Here is a 20,997-nt window from a genome sequence, read left to right as displayed (position 1 = left end):
GACCCATCAAATTGGAACTTTTCAAACCATGGAAAAAAAATAAATCCATGTGGTACTTCAATGCCAACAAACGTATTGACAGAATTATTCATTGCATCACTCACAGAACTACTGCTACCATCCTTCTTCTGAGATCTGTTGCAGAAACAAAAAAAAAAAAAGTCAGCAGAAATGCTGAATACTACTTTCTGAAGCTGTGAAAACATACTTGTTTACACAGCAGCGCTGATGACAAGTGTGCAATGCATGGGACAGATTCCCAGTGCAGATGTAAGCGCATCACCTCATTTCCTGATGAGCTGCACACCAACCCTGCCGCCTCCACAAGCACTGACAACTTCTTCCCCCCCCTTCAGACAAGGGCTTAACCATAGCACCTCCCATATCTCTCCATAAGCTGCAGTTTTCAGCTTGCTGCATTTACAGCCAACTTGCAGAAAGTGTTTAATAAACACCAAAAAGACAGCCGTCCACTCCCACCCAAGGCTGAAGCTGGCAGTGGAATAGCAAGCAAGCACAACTCCACTTCCCTGCTGGGTCAACAGCAGACTTTGAAGCAGTGCTCATCCCAAAGTGATGGCTGACAAAGCCCCAGCTGCACCAGAGACAGAACTGCCATTTGGGAAGCACCATTACAGCCACATTCCTCAGCAAGACCAGCAGTAGTGTTCCAAAGGCACAGTGTTCTCTTTGAGTAGTTACAGATTTCCAGAAGGAGAATCTGCAAGTTCTGAGGCTATGTAAAGGCACTTGGTCTCTCTTACTTCATGTAGCTGCCATAACCAAAGCCTTGAAAACTCACCATCACTAGAAGGAAGGCTTCAAAATCTTGCCTCAAGAAGAAACAGAAGCACAGGTTTTCCTTTCTGTCTGCCAGTATCTCATGGAGTCTGGCTAGCTGGCGGGGAGAGATGGAGCAGCTGGGCAGGGCTCGTGCAGCATGGGCAGCAGCAAACCACCCTCATCTCAGACTGAAAAATTAACACATGGCACCGTGCAGCCTCCAGTTTTCCAAGAGTGATGATCAGAGGGCTGGAGCATCTCTGCTATGAGAACAGCCTGAGAGAGCTGGGGCTCTTCAGCCTGGAGAAGAGGAGGCTGCAGGGGAGCCTTACAACTGCTTTCCAGGACCTGAAGAGGCCTACAGGAAAGCTAGGGAGGGATTTTTTATAAGGGCATGTAGCAACAGGATGAGGGGGGGAGGCTTTAAAGTGGGAGAGGGTAGATTTAGAGTAGATATTAGGAAGAAATTCTTTACTGTGAGGGCAGTGAGACACTGGCACAGGCTGCACAGAGAGGCTGTGGATGTTCCTCCCTGGAAGCACTCAAGGCCAGGCTGGATGGGGCTGTGAGCAACCTGGGCTGGAGAGAAGTGTCCTGCCTACAGCAGGGGGTGGAATGAGGTGACCTTAAAGGACCCTTCCAAGCCAAACCATTCTGCGGTTCTACTGTTTGCAGAAAGGAAAAAGGGGAAACAGAACTGAGCTGGTACACAGAACTATGTTAGCTTTTTCTTTTCAACACCAGAGAAACGTCCTGCGTTTGTCAGCTCTCTTCACAAGCACTCCCAGAATTCAAGAAGCACTCTAGTATTTGTATGTTATCAGATTAAGAAAAATCTGAACTCAAACTTCAGGTTGCCAAATGGCCACGTGCAAACATACAAAAGCTATTCCTTGTCAACATCAGCATAAAGGAGGAGAGATGGATTTTATGCTTTTTCAACACTCAGTTAATAACCAGCTCCACCTGACGCTGCGTTCTCCCACGATGACAGCTCTGATTTACACAAGTAAGATGAAAACAAGAAATGGCTTCTGTAATAGCAGCCAAAAAACACAATCATCTCAAATTTTATTTTTAATCAGACTTCAGTTCTCCACAAAATGAAAAAAAAAAAAGTGTGGTAAATCAGATGGAAGACAGACTCCTGCCTTTTAAATTGAATCAAAACTAACGGGGGTAAAATGCTCCTAGGGATGGCAGTGCCCCACACCAGTGACCTGGGCTGTCTGCCTGGCAGGTGAGAGCTGGGGCAGGGAGAACACAGAACAACAAAGCACCACTGCCACTAAGCAAGTGAGTGCTCCTAACAAGCACAGCACAGGAACCATAAGACTGTTTTCAGACACGGTAACATTTCAGTAAGAGAAACCAGGGGACCCTATGGAGCTTGACAGCAGCATGCAAATCCAAGTTGACCTTCTCTTATGTCTCCATCTCCAGTCTGCCTCTCCTCACACTGTTCCCTTATCATTTCTATCCTTGCCCAATCTGCCCAGGCAGGAGTACAGTGAAGCTGACAAGCCAACATTCCAAACCCAAATGGGAACAACATGAACAGCAGTGACCACCAGCTCCATTTCCAGCAGCAGTGCAGAGCAGTACTCACAGCCACGAGCTGCCAGGCCTCGTTCTTCTCACCATGGTACAGACCTTCCTAAAAGCCCGAGCTCCAACAGCACTTGACACAGCAGTTCTTTCACACAGACTCTAGAAGAGGTTTCCTATTACTAAAACCAAGCGTGTTTTCCAAGCTGTGCTATGGAAGCAGCCGAAGCACTTCATACAGTCAGCGGACAAGAGCGCGAATTCACATTTCCTAACAACTTCCTGGATATTCTACAATTGCTTCCTGTCGGGAAGTTTGCTCAGACTCTGCAGCTCCAACACCAACAATTCTGGAGTAGAGGTGAATCGTCCAAGAACATCAAAAGCATGCTCCCACTGCTCAGACACAGCCCTGCCTCGCTAACAACAGGTTCTTCTTTTGGCCCAATCCGCCCCTCTGCAGGAGAGAGAGACGTGATCAGCTCATCCTATTTCTTTTTAATTTCATCTCTAAGCCCAGGGGGACAAGTCAGAAAGAACAGAATCACAGAATGGCCAGGTTGGAAGGGACCTCAAGGATCATGGATCTCCAACCCCCTGCCACAGCAGGGCCACCAACCTCCACATTCAATACTAGGCCAGGCTGCCCAGGGCCCCATCCAACCTGGCCCTGAACACCTCCAGGGACGGGGCATCCACAGCCTCTCTGGGCAGCTGTTCCAGCACCTCACCACTCTCTCTGTAAAGAACTTCCCCCTGACATCCAACCTAAATCTTCCTTCCTCCAACTGAAAGCCATTTCCCCTCATCCTGCAGTTATCTACCCTTTCAAAGAGTTGATTCCCCTCCTGTCTGTAGGCTCCCTTTAGGTACTGAAGGCTGCAATGAGGTCACCCCGCAGCCTTCTTTTCTCCAGGCTGAACAAGCCCAGCTCCCTCAGCCTGTCTTCGTAGGGGAAGCGCTCCATTCCCCAACAGTAACACACAATAGGTCACCACAAACATAGTAGGGGAACAGGACTTCTCCACATTATGTTAAACTTCATACTGCTTTTTGCTCCAAACTCCTATTTCCCTTTACTTTTAAGGTAACACAGTTCTTTCCAGAACAGCAATATGTGTATATATGTAGATAGATATCTGAACAAGCAGTGACTCTCTTTCATCACATTTCTTCCATTTTTACATAATACAATTTTATCTGCAACTGATCTCAATGTGTAACATACACCAGCTACTACCAGAAACCACCCACTATTGTTTGCCATTAAAATGCTGTACTTTATATTAAAAAAAAAATCAGGTTGTGAGACCTTTAAATGAAGACTTGGTCTGGGGGTGGCCTTGCAGGGCTTAATCAGACAACATGAGAAAGCATAAATGTGATCTATTAGCTCTGAAGACCCAAAGAGCCGAATTTCGTTCTGCCATCTCTTTCCTGGCTGTCTCAGAAGTACTGATTTTGTTCTTCTGAAGCATCCTCCCAAAGCAGGGCAGATCATTTTAATGTGATCCTACAATCGTGAAGCCAAAGCTTTATTTTTAGAGCAAGGAAGATATTTTATGAATAGCACTAGGCAATCATACTGCTTAAAAAAAAAAAAAAACAAACTGTAATGCAGATGGGTTTTAATGTTATTACATCAGAAAGAGATTAATAATATTGTGAAATTTATGTGAAGTTGCTATTCCAGAGAATTAGCTTGAATGCTGTACATAAACACGGAAAAGTTGTTTGTCTTTTTAAACTGTAACAAGTTTACCACTTTCTGCACACTTTAGATCTATCTGGTGAACAAAACACTCCATAGAACAGAAGAGCTTTGATCACAGGGCCCTATGATCTCTGCTTCTCACACATACTTCTTACTGCACAGACTGGAACAGAAGACACTGCTGTCCCGATTCTTCTGTTCCTTATTAATATTTTAAGGTTGTGCAAAGTATCTACTGAATTTTCATTGAGACTTTCCTTGTGCTTGCAGAAATCCTATCTGCCAGCAGCCGCCTCATCACTTCCAGCTCCACTTCCAGCACTTAACTGCTGACACCCCGCTCCCACTCACAAATTAGTGATATCAGACTTGAGCTGCCAGAATATTTAGCTATGCTCTAATATAAAGCTTGATGTTAAATAGGCAAAACTTGAAATACAGAAGCTGTTGGCTGACCCAGCTGGCTCACAGAATACACCAAGACTACTTGAAAACAGAACTGGAGAAAACCGGAGAATGTACACACACAAGTTCTGTGCTCAAAGCTCTCTATGATAAATAAATGGGAACTACCTGAGTTCTGTGAGGAGATGGACAGCAGCTGAGGAGGAGCAAGGGGAACATCAGTGCCATGTTTCAGTAATTCACAGGGGTACGCTCCTATTTTTCCCCTCAAAACTGCATTTCGACTGCCTATGGTTTCTCTCTCTTCCACTTTCCAAGTGATTCATTTTCTTCTGAATGCGAATTAGGCCTTATTTTGATCAAATATTTAGGGCCTTTTAGACATTAAAAGCCACAGATTACAAAAAAGAGAGGTCAAAACCAGTGAAGTAAGATTAAAATGAAGATAAGCCACAAATCCTGAAGAAAGGAATGGAAAAACAGCCAGCAAAACAAAATGCAAAGAGCTAAGAGGTTTATCCATCCTCCTTGTCCTCCTGCCTGGCTCCTCACTGCTAAACAACACTATGAAGGTCTTAACCACACAGGAGCAGACAAAAGGGCTCCGAATATAGGTCAGCAGAGGGTTTGGATCCAGCCACAGACACTAATTAGATCACTTCCAGTTATTAAAAACAAGAGAAATGAAAAAAAAAAAACAAAGGGTTAATGCTCAAACCATTTTGATTCTCTAATTGTGAGCACAGCCCAGTGACCAAGCCAGCAAGGACCTCCAGCACCATGAGACACCGATGGCAATGCACTATGGTGGGGGTTATTCAAATGTGCTTGCAAGATATAGAAGAACTCCTTCATTTTTCTGGAGAACATTGACTGTTTTGTTTGACGCTGCCAAAACCTACAAAGCAAAAAAATATTTCTTTTTCCCCCTGAAGTATACGGTATAGCTCAGTTACACAGGATTCCTTGTACCAGCTTGTTTATGCCTTCTCTTCTGTGAAACAAGCCTCTCTGTCTCCACAGTGGAAAAACCCACTGGTTTATATCCTTTTTGAGATGTATGCAGCCAATTAAATTGTAAAGCAATACCTGTTTCAAAGTCTAACTGAAAGAAGCGATACATTCCTGCACTGGGATCAGAGCCAAAGAGGTCACCTTACACCCTGTGCTCACGTGGGAATATTCAGGTTTGGGAATCTGGTGTTTTGATTTCCACATAAAGCAAAAGTGGAGCTTGAAAGGCTGAAATATTGCGTATTCTGTGCACGCCAATCGCGTGCATTGCAAACTGATACAGTTAATATTCCAAAGAACAAGAAATGACAGTTTGCAAGTTCACAGTGATTTCAAGCCATTCAGGAAAGTGACAACTGCTTGCAGCTCCAAGAGGCTTCTCCAAACTACTGCCAAGTTTAGTCATACCAATGAACTATTGTGTGACCACCAGACAATATGCATAAGAATGGTACAATCCGCACAAAACAACAATGAAGTGAGACATTACAGTGAAATCCACCCATCAAAAAGCAAGTTGAGTTGATTTATTTCCATGCAAAAGCTGTCATGAATCGACTTAGAAGTTCTATTTTCATTTTGAGATTTCTTCCAAATAAGCAGCGTGCAGGCCAAGTGCCTGCTGCCACTGCAAGCAGCCCTGGGGGGTTGCTGAGCACCCTGCTGACCAGGCTCGTGCCTACAGAGCTCTGCTAAGCTCACTTAGCAGCCAAAATATGGGAAGATCTACGACAAGAAAAGCTATAAAAGGTAGCAAAAGCTGCTAAAGAAAGCAGGAAGCATGCAAAACTGCAAGTCAGTTACGATTTGGTGATGTGACAAAGCATGCCTTAGCCCCATCGTCAGGGGTTCGGTTCCCTGATGGAAAGCAGTACCAAAACCCCAGCATCCACACCACTCCAGTACATCCCACTTCCATCAGAAGAAATGCCTTGGTGATAAAGGGGCATCCTCTCAGTGCTAAGTGTTATTCTTTGTCTAAGTTTAGCAGCATAAACCAATCTGCACACACACTTCCCTCCTATCTCTGGTAGATGCAAATTAAAAGTTGTACCCTGAAGTTCTCTGAATGGATCCTACAAGTCAAGTAAATTCACCAAAACAAGTACTTACGTTTTCATGACTTGTCTGATAAGAGCTGTCAAGTCAAATTCACAGGCTGCATTCTTCTGGATCAGTGAAGTGAGCATAATTGCACTGCTTGCTTTGGAGCTTTCATGACATAAGGCAGCTAGCAGTGGGGTACTCTCAGACCGATCTGTTTTGATGTATTAAAACCCATATTGTTTAGGCTACATGAGAACTCCCTGCAACGGCTATATGTGTTTAGTCAGTTCAACCCCTTGGTCAGACCCCTACTATGCCACAAAACAAAAGATATCTCCCACTCAGGAGACATTTCTCTACCTGTATGCTAAAATGCCATCTGAAGAATCCAGGAAAGCTAAATACAAGAAGTATCAAAATCAATTTGGGTCACTAAAAAAAAGGAATCTGTATATTGACTAGCTACTTGGTTTTCACAGAAGACACTGATTTAATATTGGCATTGTTAACATCTAACAGCGAGATCCATCCCACCTCTCAAGCCAAGGGCACATCAAAGAGCCACAGCAGTGCTATACTTCAGGAAAGCAGAGCTGCAACCCACGTCATTTGCCCACACCCCAGGACTTCCCAGTGTTCTACAACATTTTAATGGTTCAACCCCAGACATCAGAAAAGTAAATTTTCACGTCCAAGTCGTGTGTGAAATCAATTGCGTTGACAGAAATACCATTTGAACACATTTACTTTCTAGAGACTTTTCTGCAATTGTCTTTGGGTAATGAAATTCATTTCATTTTCATAGCATGTGTATTTTTCTCGCCAAGAAATAGAAGTCAGGATTTGTTTCCACCTCTGTATAAATCTACAAAGAAGCTCTTCACTGTGAAGATATTTGCAGTGCAAATGCGAATTGAAATCAATGGAGCACCTACACACACTGCCACAACAGACTGCAGAAAGCTTTGCCTTTGAGACCCACAAGAGAAAAAACAGCTCCATTTCTTAAGTCTTCCTAGAGTTTGTCACTGCTAAAAGTTTACATGCTTTTAAAGCAACTGCTAGCCAAAAACTGGTATCAGAGCAGCACGGCACAGCAAGGCGTAAAGCAATTAATTGTAACCCTGGTCCTCAGCATTTATGGAAAGAAATTAATTTCTCAAGCAAACCAAAGAGCATAAATTCAGCCTGCAGCTCGCCCAGCACCACAAGCCAAGCATGCCACGCCGTGTGGGAATTATTTCTTATCCTGGGAGGAAAAACCTGCTCGACCCAGCAACTCCCAGCAGATGCAGGGAGCGCTGCAGCCCTCCGTCCCGCCTGGCTCCTGCTCACTGCTCGCTCCAGCCCCCACCGCGGCCTCCGACATTCCTCTGCTCTGTCAAGCAATGAAAATATCAGCAACAGGATTAGAGCGAGCCTCTGAAAGAAAGGCCAGCTCAATAACATCCAAAGCCTTGGGAAGAACGCAGCCGTCTTCTGGGGCTCGCAGTGCTGGTAATCGCTCTAAGTGATGACCACTAATGGCATTTTTTTGAGCTTCAGACAAATTAAGACTTTAAATTTGGTGATATTCTCGCATCACTAAAAGGCTTCAGTTTCTTGCAAGTTTGAGAGCGTTCACAAGGCATGGTGGGCTTCTGCTCTTGCATTAATATGTGCTAAAAAAATAGAGACCAAGCTAAAATAGAAGCAAGACTTCCCTTACCGTTTGAAACCTCAGCGCAGGCACAGCCAGCAACTCCATTCTTCTATTCAGCTCCATATCAGAGTGGCCAAGGGTTAAAGCATTTAAGAAAAGCCTTAAGAAAGGAAACATTTTTTCTGCAGAGGAACGAGAGGAGCATCTAAGAAAGGCTCTGAGCACTACACAGACGGAGAGAAAACAGTCTTGAGGAAGAAGATCCTCACCGCGGTATTCAGGCTTGCTTGTTACCTTCCTTTCTTTATCCAAGGAATTGTATCTGAACAAAAATCCTTCACTCATGCCTCCAGGCCACACTCAGATTGTCACAATTACAGACAGGAAAAATCCTTCCAGTGTTCACTAGAAAAGCACTCCTGACAGCTACAAGCAGGAAAATGCTCTCCTGCTCAGTTCTGGGGTGGGAAGAGAACGTTTTCCCCCTGCCCACCCCATCCCTCTGTATCCCACCTCACCTCGCAGCTTCAGAGCAGGTCACAAAGTAAAGGCAACCACCTCCCTAGAAAAAGCTATATTTCTGTAACTTGGCAAGTTAAATCCTACTTCCACACAGCACATATACATCTATGCATTCCATTAGCATTGAAAGATGCACAATCTTCCAATTTTTAAAAACTCTGATAACTGCAGGAGTTTGCAAATCCAGCAAAGTCGTAAAGGGACACGTGCACAAACACGTTACTCATCCACATAAAACTGGAGCTCAGCGTGACACGTTGCTCATTCTCACTCCAAGGCAGATTTGTACAGAAGAGAGGAAGACACAAAAAGATCCGTCAGACTCCTTCACTGCCATCATCTGCTGCATTATGCAAAGCAGCACTGCTGCCTAACAAGTGCCTGAAGCCATCAGAGCTCAGCTCACCTCCTCCCTGCCTCCCCTTACACTCCACACCCAGACTGCACGCAATCCCATCCATTTTTCTTGTACTCTGCATTTCCTCTTTAGTTCCATCTGTGTATGTTATCCCCCTCATGAAGCTTCTTGCAGATGCTGGGATGCTGAGGGGAGTTTGTTGTCTTTCCAGCCATGAAAAGTCCATCAGCAGATTTAGACAGAGAATTTTTGATGAAAATTCTAACAGAGTTGTTAAATACAATGCTAACATTCAGTTTCCTACTTTTTACTTAAATTCTGCTTCCATCCACATTCCAGCAATGTAATATCATATCCATATTTCCTATTCTGAAATCACAGAAAGACTTCACTCAAAAATATCTCCACGTATCAGAATCTCCTGCAAACTTGCAAGCTTAATTTAAGATGCCTGTCCCATTAACCAGAGCTGTTTAGACTTTGTGATATTTCTGTTCTCCAGACTTCCTTCTTACTCAAGCACGGTAAGGTAACGTTGCCAGATGTTGCAGTTTTGAACAGATTTTCACTATAAACGATTTTATTGATCCTTTTCTGAAAATAAAATTGTGCAAATGCAAAAACACATGTAAAGGAGAAGTAAATCAGGCCCAGACAAACCTTCATACAGGCCCAAAATAATAAGGCATAGGGATGGCAAAGCCGCAGAAATTAAGCACTTATCACAAAGCTACACTCCTGCTTTTATCACAAGGTTGTGAAATCCAGGATAGCAGTCACCTCGGAGAGAAATGCTGGGAAAGGCACTACGGAGTTTACACAAAGGGGAGGGGATGGGAGGAGCCAGTCTGAAAAGCCAGCTGCCAGCTCCCCCCAACAGTTTATTAAAGCAAGAGCTCACACATCCGAGCGTAGCCACGCACGGTACCACAGCAGTGTAACCCCAGTTTAAATGACACTTTCTGGTAAGCTAAATGGTTTGTAAAAGCAAAGCTGTGCAATAGAAGGTTAAGTGAATTTAAATGGTACCTTCTGGTAGGCTGACCTGAAAAAGTAAAGCTGTCTAACTGCAGTTCGTCTGCATCACAAGGCTGATAAGGAAAGGATCGTCACAGAATGGCTTGGGTTGGAAGGGACCTCAAGAATCATCTTGTTCCAATCCCTGTGCCACAGGCAAGGCAGCCAGCTGCTAGAGCAAGTACTACATCACACTGCCCAGGGCTTCAGCCAACCTGGCCTTCAACACCTCCAGGAATGGGGCATCCACAAACCCACCAGGCAGCTTGTGCCAGCACCTCACCACTCTCAAAGTAAAGAACCTCCCCCAACACCTAATCTAAATCTCCCTTCCTTTAGTTTAAAACCATTCCCCCTTGTCCTATCATTATCTACCCATATAAAAAGTTGATTTCCCTCCCGTTTATAAACTCCCTTGAAATACTGGAAGGCCACGATGAGGTCTCCCCCCAGCCTTCTCTTATCCAGACTGAACAAGGCAAGTCTCTTCAGCCTATTTTCATGAGAGAAGCACTCCAGCCCTCGAATCATCTTCACGGCCCTCCTCTGGACCTTCTCTAACAGTTCTACCTCCTTGCTATGCTGGGGGCCCCAGGCCTGGACGCAGTACTCCAGATGGGGCCTCACGAGGGCAGAGCAGATGGGGACAATCACCTCCTTCACCCTGCTGGCTGTCACTCTTCTGATGGAACCCAGGATACCACTGGCCTTCCAAGTTGCTAGCGCACACTGCTGGCTCACATTAGATTTTTCATCAACCAGAGCCCCTAAGTCCTTCTTGGCAGGGCTACTCTCAAGGAGTTCTTCTCCCAGTCTGTATCTGGGAATGCCCCAACACATGTGCAAAACCTTGCACTTCACTTTGTTGAACCTCATTAGGTTCAGAATGACCCACCTTTTAAGTGTGGTCCCTCTCAGGGTCCCCCTCAATGATGTCCTTTTCTTCTGTTGTGTCAGTCGCACTGCAGAAAACCCAGAGACCATGCTTAGAAGCTCCTGCAGATTCTCAGTGACACCTTTGTTTCCACCAAGCACTAACAGCATCATAATCTGGTTTTGAGTCACACCTGCGTTTGCTGATGTACCAAAACACAGATCAGTAACAACAAAAACAACACAGCTGACTTTTGCTCATCTCATCTACTGAAGGGATTCCGCTCATGCCTGCACTGTGGCCGCAGGGACAGCAGGCAGTAAGGACCTGCAGAGCACACTGTGGCTGCCTTCGAGGAATTTCACCCCCACACGCAAATGGAGACACTTAGAGCCAAGCATGTCTATCCTAAGCTTTATTCTAAACAACTGCTCCTACAGGGACACCACTAAAGGCTGCATTATGGCACTGACAGGTATATAAACAATTAAGTAACAAGCATGGGTGCTCCAGATTCAAACTGCCCTGACTGCATAAATCTCAAGAGTTATCAGAAAAAGTAGAAGCCTTTCTACTGTTCTCACTTTAAACTATTTGTTGATTCTGTTCAGTGGCAAGAGTCGCACATTTCTGAAGAAAATACGTGATTTTTCAATCTTGCAGTTACTGTCAGAAGCCCTCAACTCAAGCTACATTTCACTTTCCTTTTTTAAAACAGTGAGACACAGATGCTGGTGCCACTGGTGGTTCACTTGACTGCAGTGTGCTTTGAGGCTCAGTTCTCCATGACAATCACAGCTGGGCTGGTGAACCTCACTCCGTGTTTGGCCATATCCAAACGAGGCACTCAGTCTCACCAGTAGCTGTGAGGCAGAACAGATGAGAATTATTCCTTGTTTTTCAAAGAAATAACACCACCATCCCCATCACACTCTCTCCTCCTTTCTGTGCACTCACTTATAATAACCAACAGCCCATCAGCATGGGAATGGAGTGGAAAAATAACTCGCATCACAGGAACTACATGAAATTTAAACAATCAATAGGCTCCATACATTAATATATATAATTATAATGGAAACAATCAAAAAAGTTGCAGGAAGACCACAATAGTGGAAGGGACTACCAGAGCACTGCGGATGTGTAGGCTGTTTCCACCTCTTTTCTTAGCATCTAGACATTTTCAATAACGATCCTAACTTCAAATGAAGGGGATAATGAGGTAAAAATCCATAATAACAAAAGAAAAACTTCAGAGCCTAAAATTAAGGCTCCAAAGACCTGCAGTGGGTACAAACCACTGCATGGGAAGATTTGGGTAAATAAGCTATTTTACACTTCAAACAGAAGACAAGCCATTTCAGATTCTAGAAAAGGAAGCGACCTGGGAAAATTACGAAGCAGGGCTGTCACACCCCAAATTTGCAGTACACACTCTAATGACTCTTAAAAGTAATAAAGAAAATGGGACATGCTGTTTTTAAACAAACTTACCCTTGCAAATGAACCAGCAAAAATATTCTCCTGGGATTTCAGACAGAGCCCCTAAAACTGTCCTGTTATAGGAGTCAAGATGCTCTGCAAAGTTGCCACAGTTAGCAGAGAGCAGAACTGCAGCGTAAGAACAATCCGTATCTGTGTTACCATCAAGTCCACCAGCAAGAAGGATTAAGGCGTATCAAAAGCAATACATACAGCGCAGCATCACACTTATCAGCACATATATAACTGGATTAATGGGAAAAAAACACCTCCCTTAATGTGCACTGGAAAGTATGCCAAGGCAGCTCCATGGCAGCCCACACCTGCCCCAGCACAGCCAGAGCACCTCACCTCCACGCCGCCTCCCCGCAGCGCGCGTCCATCACGCTTCGTTCACCTCAACATCAATTTTTCCCTGAGAAAAAGGGAGCGGTGCCACCATTAGCCACTAAATTGGCTGGAAGTCTCCACACATCAGGAGCCGGTGCGGCTGCCAAGCATGCCTTCCATGCATCCTGTCATCACACGCTAAGCACTCTTCCTACACTCCTGAGCAGAGCTCAATACAGGTTACTCCAGGAAGGATGTAACTGTTGGTATAGGCATGATTTGGGTAGCCCTGACCTCACAGAACCACAACCACAGGCAGATGGCAGAGTCAGACTGACACCTGGAACAGGGCACAACGTGAGGTAATCATCAGTGGCTCCAAGAACTGCCAGGCCTCCATCCCTCGCTGGAAATGGAAGCAGCCTCCGGTAGTTTTATGTTTCTTTTCCTGAAGGTAATATGTTGTAAGATGAGACTTAGAGGTTTATTCTCCCCTGGGAGCTAAGCAAATGGGATTTCAACATGAGGGTGAAAAAAAACATGAAAACTAAAGCTAAACTGAAAATTCATTATCAATTTAGAGATGAACTTTTAAGAAACGTTTTGTTAGAAAATTCAATTAAAACTAAACTACATTTTCCAACAAAATCACAGTCTATAGATCTGCAGTGGATGCGATACAACACAGGGTTCTTCAGAGCAGTGTGCAACAGAACACACGGGTTTTGTTCCCAGTGCTCTCCACACCCAACCTCTAAACCCAGCTGAGCCCAGGCACCCTGTGTCCCCTCCTGCTGACACCGGCGTTCAGCAGCCATGTGGTGAGCAGCCATGGAACCAATCCCATTCCCTACGTCCTCACAAAGGCTCGTGAAAGCAAACAGAAGGGCAGAAAGGCTGCAAGAAAGGCTGAAACTAAACACATGAAAATAGGATTAACATTTGGCAGTGACTTCCCATGTGCCGTGCTTTTCATCTGCCCTGGCAGATCTCCGATAAAGGGTTCACAAACTGATAACAAAGCACTTGGGCTTTCTGCACCATGAGTCCTGACAGTCCAACCCCAAAAGTGCCAGCTCCAGCAGCACGCAGCCACCTGCACAGGTGTCCCACTAATGGTGCTCCTGGATGCAGCTCTGCTTTATTAACAGCTTTTATACTTCCTTCTTTGCCTGTTTTCAAACAGGAACATTTGGCTTTATGAATTGCTTTTGGAAATATTTCATTTTCTCATTAAAACCCATCCTTGTTTCCACATCTGCTACGTATAACACTGCAACAACCAGTTCCCAACAATTATTTTATTTTTAATCCACATGACTGCAACCCCTTCACATTTAGAAAGCAGATTACACTTCACTTCTCAATACACACTCGAGAGATTTTAAAACTCATGACAGGTCTAATGACTTAAATGACTTTCGGCAGCCTGTGCTACTTTTAGAACCCGTGTCCCAGTGCCTCTATTTGTGGCTCTCCCTCTTGCTACAGTTACATTATAAGGTTTCAATGCCTAAACCCCAGAGCAGCTTTAAGAGGAGATGTTCAGGTTCATTAACTACAGAAGAAAACTGAGTAAGACGAAGCCCACACGGCAGGCCCTGAGTGCACCCCAGTCCGGGGGGAATCACGCTCTGGAACATTAAACGAGAGCTACGAGCTGAGAAGGAGCTGGAAGTTGCCAGCAGCCCTGAAGCAGGTGGCAGTGGTGTCAGTAACAGGGAGGTACCTCTGTCAAAAGGCAGATTAAAGAAAAATCAGTGGGACCAAAACATTGAGACACAGCTCCTACACCCAAGACGCTGTAGTGGGAAGTGCTCTGTTATCACGATAACAACAGAGCATGTGTTCATGGAGTCAAACCAAAGTCAAGACAAACTTGGGGTATCTTAGCAAAGAAAATCCTAAATAAGTTTCATAGTAAAGCACTCACTGTTTTCTGGTCGTCAACTGCAGGCAGAACATGAGATGCACCAAAGGTGTAGCAAAGGAGATCATCTCTTCAAAACAATACAAAGTCTAAGTTAAATATTTTAATTGGCACAAAACCCCACTTAAAACTACACTGGTACGTACTCATTCTAGCAGCGTCCCATTCTTCACCTCCAGGTCAACATCAACATTAGACACATGTCAAAAAATGTTAAAAGCGCATCAAACAGGATAAATTTATCTAAGTGTAGCAATAATGGAAGACAACCAAGCTGGCTGCTGACATGCACTTCGACCAACTGTCAGCGAACGTGACAGCTTCAAGACATGTACAAAAGACAAGAAGTAAAAACAAAGGTGAAATACTGAGCTCCCACGTATCTGTAGAGCCAGAAAGCCCGAATCAAAACTGAGAACATGTTTGTATTTCTAAACAAAAGATAGAAATACAGGAGTATGCGGCTGAAAAAGTGCAACAGAGATATCAGTGAGAGGAAACCCAAGCCTGCTGGAACTCGAAAGGATATGAAGTGTACAGACAGGAGGCTAGGAGAGGTGAGGTGAAAATTTAAGGGAGTAGAGGGCAGAAGTACAGAAATCCATGCATCGCTCTCCACATCAGACCACAGAGCAAAAGAAATCCAGGAAAGCACAGGTAAGGCATTTCTTAGTATCACTCATCCATCACCACAAAATAAAACCAGAACTTCTTCAAGCAGGTGAAGCAGTAGGTAACTGAGTCACACAGCAGCTCTTCCACATTTAGAAGACCTCTGGTCAAAGCTATATGACAAGAGGATATTTATTAGTTGAGATTATAAAGTTGCTATGCCTGAATCATTCAAACTCGAGGTGATTAGAAAGAAGTCCTTCACCTGAGATAAAATGTGTGCTCCGATCCACAGGGCAGAACCTGCCAATGAAGAATCCCAGCCCAAGCAGAGCAAGTGGATTTTTCTAGTGGTATCTGCTGTCACATCAGCTGCACAAATTCCTTCGTGGCAAAGAAAACCCACTGCCAGTGTACACAGAGCGGTGCATTCTGAAGGGAAAAGCTCTCTCTACCACGAAATTCACCATCTCTAGATCAAACTTCACAACTCAAGAGAAAATCTTACTTAGAAAACCAGAATGCCCAAGGAACAGGAGGAATAAATACGTCACATCATAGATAACACCATGCTGTTGTCTTGCTCTTTCCCAGTAGGAAACTGAAGCCGAACCAGGAAAGCTCAAAGCCTGGCAGTGAGAAGTGGAGAATGCTGTAAGAACAGGCATGTTTAGATGGGGAGGCTGCTGCACACATGGGAATGAGTGACATAAAACCCAAGAAACTTCCAGCCACCTCATCCTGACATGAGTTCCCATCCCACACAAGACTTAGAGAAACCAGAGAGCAAACGCAGGCTGTTCCCATGATCATGGAGCTCTTTTCTATGACAGGAGCTTTCTCTATCAGTATTAAAAGCAAATAAGATTTGTATCAGGCCTGACCCAAAGGAACAGTGATGGGGAAGAGAGCAGAGACGTGACCCTGGCCTGCAGGAATGCAGGGCCCACAGTGCTCCTGAGCTGGAGGGCCCCTCCCTGCCTCCCCCTGGTCAGGGCAGGTTTACCAATGATAAAAAAGGCTTACCACAGACTGATGGTCTGTTTGTCTCATAAAATTAAGATGCTGTCTTTAGCATGAATTCTAAATGGTGAAAACCACTCAGAATTAAATACAGCATATAAAGCTGGGGTTTCAGATTTCCAACAGCAGCCTGCAACAATACACATACAAATTGGGCTCACTTATTTAGACGGAATTAATCAGGATTACCACTTTCATCTTAACAATTTAACTGAAGAACTAAATCAATAGCACCCGATCAGTAAAATATTACTGTTGTTTCCACAGTGCTGAGGCGTTTTCTCTATTAAGAACCCTTTTTTTTAATTATTATTTTTTTAAAAGATCAATATCCTCAGAGCATCAATGCAACCATTCAAGGAGCACAGACCTGCATCAGCACCACAGCCTCAGTGAGGCATCTCCCCCTGCAAACACACCACTACCCCACCTGCATCCCCAAACGCAGAGTGAGGATTTGTTCTTTTTCAGAGGTTGAACTCCTGCTTCTTAATATTCATAGGAAAGCAAATAAATCCACTCTGTAACCAGCATTTAAGTTCAACACACAAGAAGCTGCAATCTTGGCCCTGCAGCTGGCTGAATTCTAATCCTGCAAGCACCGACACCCACAACAGCCCCACAGGGTGAATGGAAGCAGAGTGCCTCCCTCCCACTCACTGACACCTGGAAGCTGTGGCAGATCCTGCACAAGGAAGGAGCACTGCCAGCCATCAGCAGGAACCTCAGGTGTACCTCCTCCTTGCTGATGCAAAGTGAGCTAAAACACGCTGGCTGTATTTTATGCAGGAGCTAGAGATGGTGCAAAAACGTGCTTTTACTCTTCCACTATTCCTCTGGCTGATGCTGCACAAGTTACATTCCAGGGTTTTTTCATCACGACAAACACAAAGCACACTGCAAAAGGCATCTCCAGCCCGGGCACTCACAGCTGGGGACAGGCAGCAACACACTACAAAGCCCTCTGGAAGGCAGCTGGAGTCACACAACAGCTCTCACTCACGAGACACAGGCTCCAGGGTCAGCAGCCCTTTCTCCTTTGCCTATTTATACACACGTGTTATCAGCAGCGTTGGGGCACACGGATCTCAGCAACCAAACTGCTTGTATCAGATGGCACACAACAGCCAGTGCACACCAGCCTGGTGTACACACAACAGGGACATCAGCTGGAGACTTGTGCTGCAGGGACGTAACTGAAACCTGCATATCTGTGCTCTATTTTTAGCTTGTCATATGTTGAGAAATCATCAAATGCATGAAGAACAGAAACAAATCCCAACTTTACGTTCCTCAGGCACCCAACAAACCTCTGCTTCTGTGTCATTCAGCTCCCATAGTGCAGCTCCCACACACCACGGGCAGCCCTGGCAGCAGCACACGTGGCACAAGGAGCTGCAGCCAACGCATTGCTGAGCACCTGTTACACTCCAGAAGTCCAGCACACCTCTGGCTCCCATTGCTTCCAGCTGGGCACTTCCCAAACCACCAGTTTATCCCTAACAACAAGGCATGCACCGGTGCCAAGGACTTCACCAACCCCAGCGAGAGACGGAACAAATTTCCTGCTTCTGAACAATCTCACCTGCGATCTTAATGCTGCACCCGGTTTATCACAGCTTTCCTATTAATGATTAAAATTGACACCAATTTCAGTTTTGTTCTGAATGTAATCCTGTTTAGATCAAAGTTTTCACGTTTATCTCATGTAGGTTTCAAAGTAGCACGAGGCAGGAGCTGATGCTCACTCCTTGCTACTAGTTAGCTGAGGGGATAAAGCCCAACCTAAGTGAAATGCTGTCCTACCTCTGAAACAAGCAGCTCACTTCACCTCACACATAAAGCAACCAGATCGATTGTGACACAGGCTCATGTTTCCAGATACTTGAAAAAAAATGCTTTAAGTTATACAGTTTTCTTCCTAAAATAATTCAGCTACGCTCCTTTCTTCTTCAGAGAGCAATGACTGCCTATTTATAGATGGAATCAAATGTCACTGAAACATTCACGGCTACGAAGAACGTGGCCTTCCAGACCTCCAACTTCTGCTCTTTTGTATCTTTTTATCAACCCCAGAAGGCTCAGAAACAGAACACTATTCCTTCTGGACACAAAACACTTCAGTCTCATGATGCAAAGGCACACATCTACCCTTCATCAAGACCGAACTACGTGGTCCTCTGCCACAACCAACAACAGGACCACCACCCCCACACCCAGCACACAATGATGAGGTGCACAGCACTGTCACCCCACATCTACCACACAAAAACAAGGGCACAGCACTGTCATGCCTAGAACACAACAATGGGAAGCATGGGAACAGCACCCCTGCAACAAGAACACAGCAACAGGGAGCAGAAGACAGCCATGCCTAGAACACAACAATAGGAAACACAGCACCATCATCCCCACGCCTAGAACACATCAACAGGAGTGCAGCACTGCCATTCCCACAACCAGAACACATCAACAGGGGCACAGTGCTGCCACCCCAGCGTCGAAATGACAACAGAGAGGATCTCTGTGCACGATATGGAACATTTGTATCCGATTCCCTCTTCCACCAGCACAGAGGTATTTGAATGCGCTTCTCCCACTTGCCAAATACAAATGTATGCGGAACGTCTCTTACTTAGGAAAAAAACCTACTACACATCAGATGTGCAGCAGAACTTCATCACACTTGCTCCCAAGAAGCGTCTCACCTCCTCATGGAAACAAAGAATCAAAGCTGCCCCTTTTCATGAACTCCCCCCCCCTCCCCGGCAGGGAGTAATGGACTTTCCCCTCAGAGGAAATCCTGACTCCTGGTCCTTGTGTGGGTGGGATGGGGCAGCACATGGCTGCGGTGCAGGAACACGCTCCACAAGATGAAGAGAGGAGGCAATGAGGTGCACTGAACTTCCAGTGCTGCCACACTGCTGCTTCCGAACTCCCACTCTGGCACACACAGCCTCAATGAATATTTTGCGTATTTCTGTGCACTGCTGCCTTAACTCACCCCTTTGGTGATAATGGCTAAGGCTTCGCCTACCCTTTTGATGGTTTCAAGCCATAAAGGATGTTATTTTACGCAGCTGAGAGCACCCAACACGACTACATCACCACAGCGAGCTGCCAGCAGAGCAGCGAACACCCAAACAAAACTGCACATGAAAACAGTAACTATTACAGAGATACAAAGATGCTTGTATCTAATGCTTGATTTCTCGAAGGGAAAAGAAAAAAAAACAGCAGTCTTCAGAGGTGGAATCCGCAGAGCCTGTGCTACAGCAGAGGTTAAGTCAACGCGTTCCCTGCCACAGGATGACACCAGGAGGACCGGCTCTGCCCAGCGCGATGCCAACAGGACAGCGGCACCGCTACCTGCCGGCTCCCAGCCTCCCTCGGAAAAGCCAGGACCCACCGGGTGCCGCTTCGAAATAAAACCCAGCACTCCACACGCGAGATCCTTTCCAAGCTCCGCCGACGAGGATCGCCAAAGTTTTTTCCAAGCCGTCATTTTGTGGATAACGCTGCCGCAAAACTACGGCGCGGCTCCGACCTCTCGGACCAACTCCCCTCGCCAAGGCCCATCGGAGGGCCGCCCGCTACGCTCCATCCGGACGGGATGACGGCCGCCGCAGCCCTGAGAGCCGCGGCACGGCGCAGAGGGGCGCCCAGCACCCAGCGCCCCGCTCAGCGCCCAGCGCCCCCCGCCGCAGGTGGCCCCGACCCCCGCCCGGCCCCAGGTGCGCCCGCCGAGCTGCGCAGTGGCCTCTACCGGCGCCCGTCCGGCTCGGACAAGTGCGGCGGGAGGACGGAGGAAAAAAAAAATAATAAATTTAAAAAAAAAAAAAACCCACAAACACACACACACAAAAAAATATATATACATCAAATCACAGAATGGGAAATAAAAGCAGCCCGGGGCGGGGCGGGGCGCTCTGCCCCCGCCGCCCCGCGCTCCCCCCGCCGCTCCCCGTACCTGTCAGGGGGCTCCGGGGGCCGCTCCGCGCGGCGGCGGCCGAGGGCTGCGGCTGCCCGAGGAGCAGCGCCAGCCAGAGGGAGCCGAGCAGCCGCCGCGCTCGCCCCGCCGCCATCGCTCCGCGCCCCGCGCCCCGCAGCCGCGCTCCCAGCGCCGGCCCCTCCTCCCCGGGGGGCTCCTCCTGCCGCCGGCCCGCGCCTCGCTCCCCGCTCTCGGGCCCCGCAGCCTCGCCGAGCGGGCGGCAGGCAGGCAGGCAGGCAGGGAGGGAGGGAGGGAGGCTGCGGTAGGCTCACTCCATCGCGAGCCGGTCCGCGGTCCCGATCCCGGCGCCGCGCTCCGCGGCTCCCTCACACGGAGCCGAGGGGCCGCCCGCCCCGCCCCTCCCTCGCTCCCGCCCCCGGCCCGCCCCGCCCTCCCCCTCCCGTCCGCGCATGCGCCCGCGCGGAGGCGTCACCGCCCCCCAGCCCCGCAGCCCCCCCTCAGCGCCAGGTGTGCGCGCGCCCGCCCGCCCGCCACAGCGCCTGCGCGGGACGCCGTGCCGCCCTGCCCTCAATCCCGCCCCGGTCCACACCTCGAGCCGCCGCGGTCGCGCTCTCTTTCTCAGAGGGAAACCCTGCGATGGGCAGCGCTGCGGGGCGCTGCGAGAGCGAAACGCGGCTCGGGGGGTGCGTCTCTCCGAAAAGCACAAAAATCCCGCGTCTTCTTGTCCAGCGTTCTGTCGGGAAG

At 46.9% G+C, this 20,997-nt stretch overlaps 1 protein-coding gene across 7 annotated transcripts in view; it reads right to left on the bottom strand.

Moving 5' to 3' along the window:
- NEO1 (neogenin 1) overlaps nt 1-20,647 on the bottom strand; it is a 178,392-nt gene extending 157,745 nt beyond the window's left edge. For all 7 annotated transcript variants that reach the window (XM_090148621.1, XM_090148627.1, XM_090148623.1 and 4 more), the window contains exon 1: nt 20,272-20,647. In XM_090148621.1, the coding sequence (XP_090004747.1) occupies nt 20,272-20,386 (115 nt within the window). In that variant the 5' untranslated portion in view covers nt 20,387-20,647. The remainder of the gene's footprint in view (nt 1-20,271) is intronic.
- Nucleotides 20,648-20,997: the final 350 nt, after the last annotated feature.

Source organism: Phasianus colchicus, chromosome 12, assembly GCF_987193195.1.
Source record: "Phasianus colchicus chromosome 12, bPhaCol1.hap1.1, whole genome shotgun sequence".
NCBI classification, from domain to species: Eukaryota; Metazoa; Chordata; class Aves; order Galliformes; family Phasianidae; genus Phasianus; species Phasianus colchicus.
Note: the sequence above shows the minus strand (reverse complement) of the source record. Positions and strands in the feature narration are given on the sequence as shown.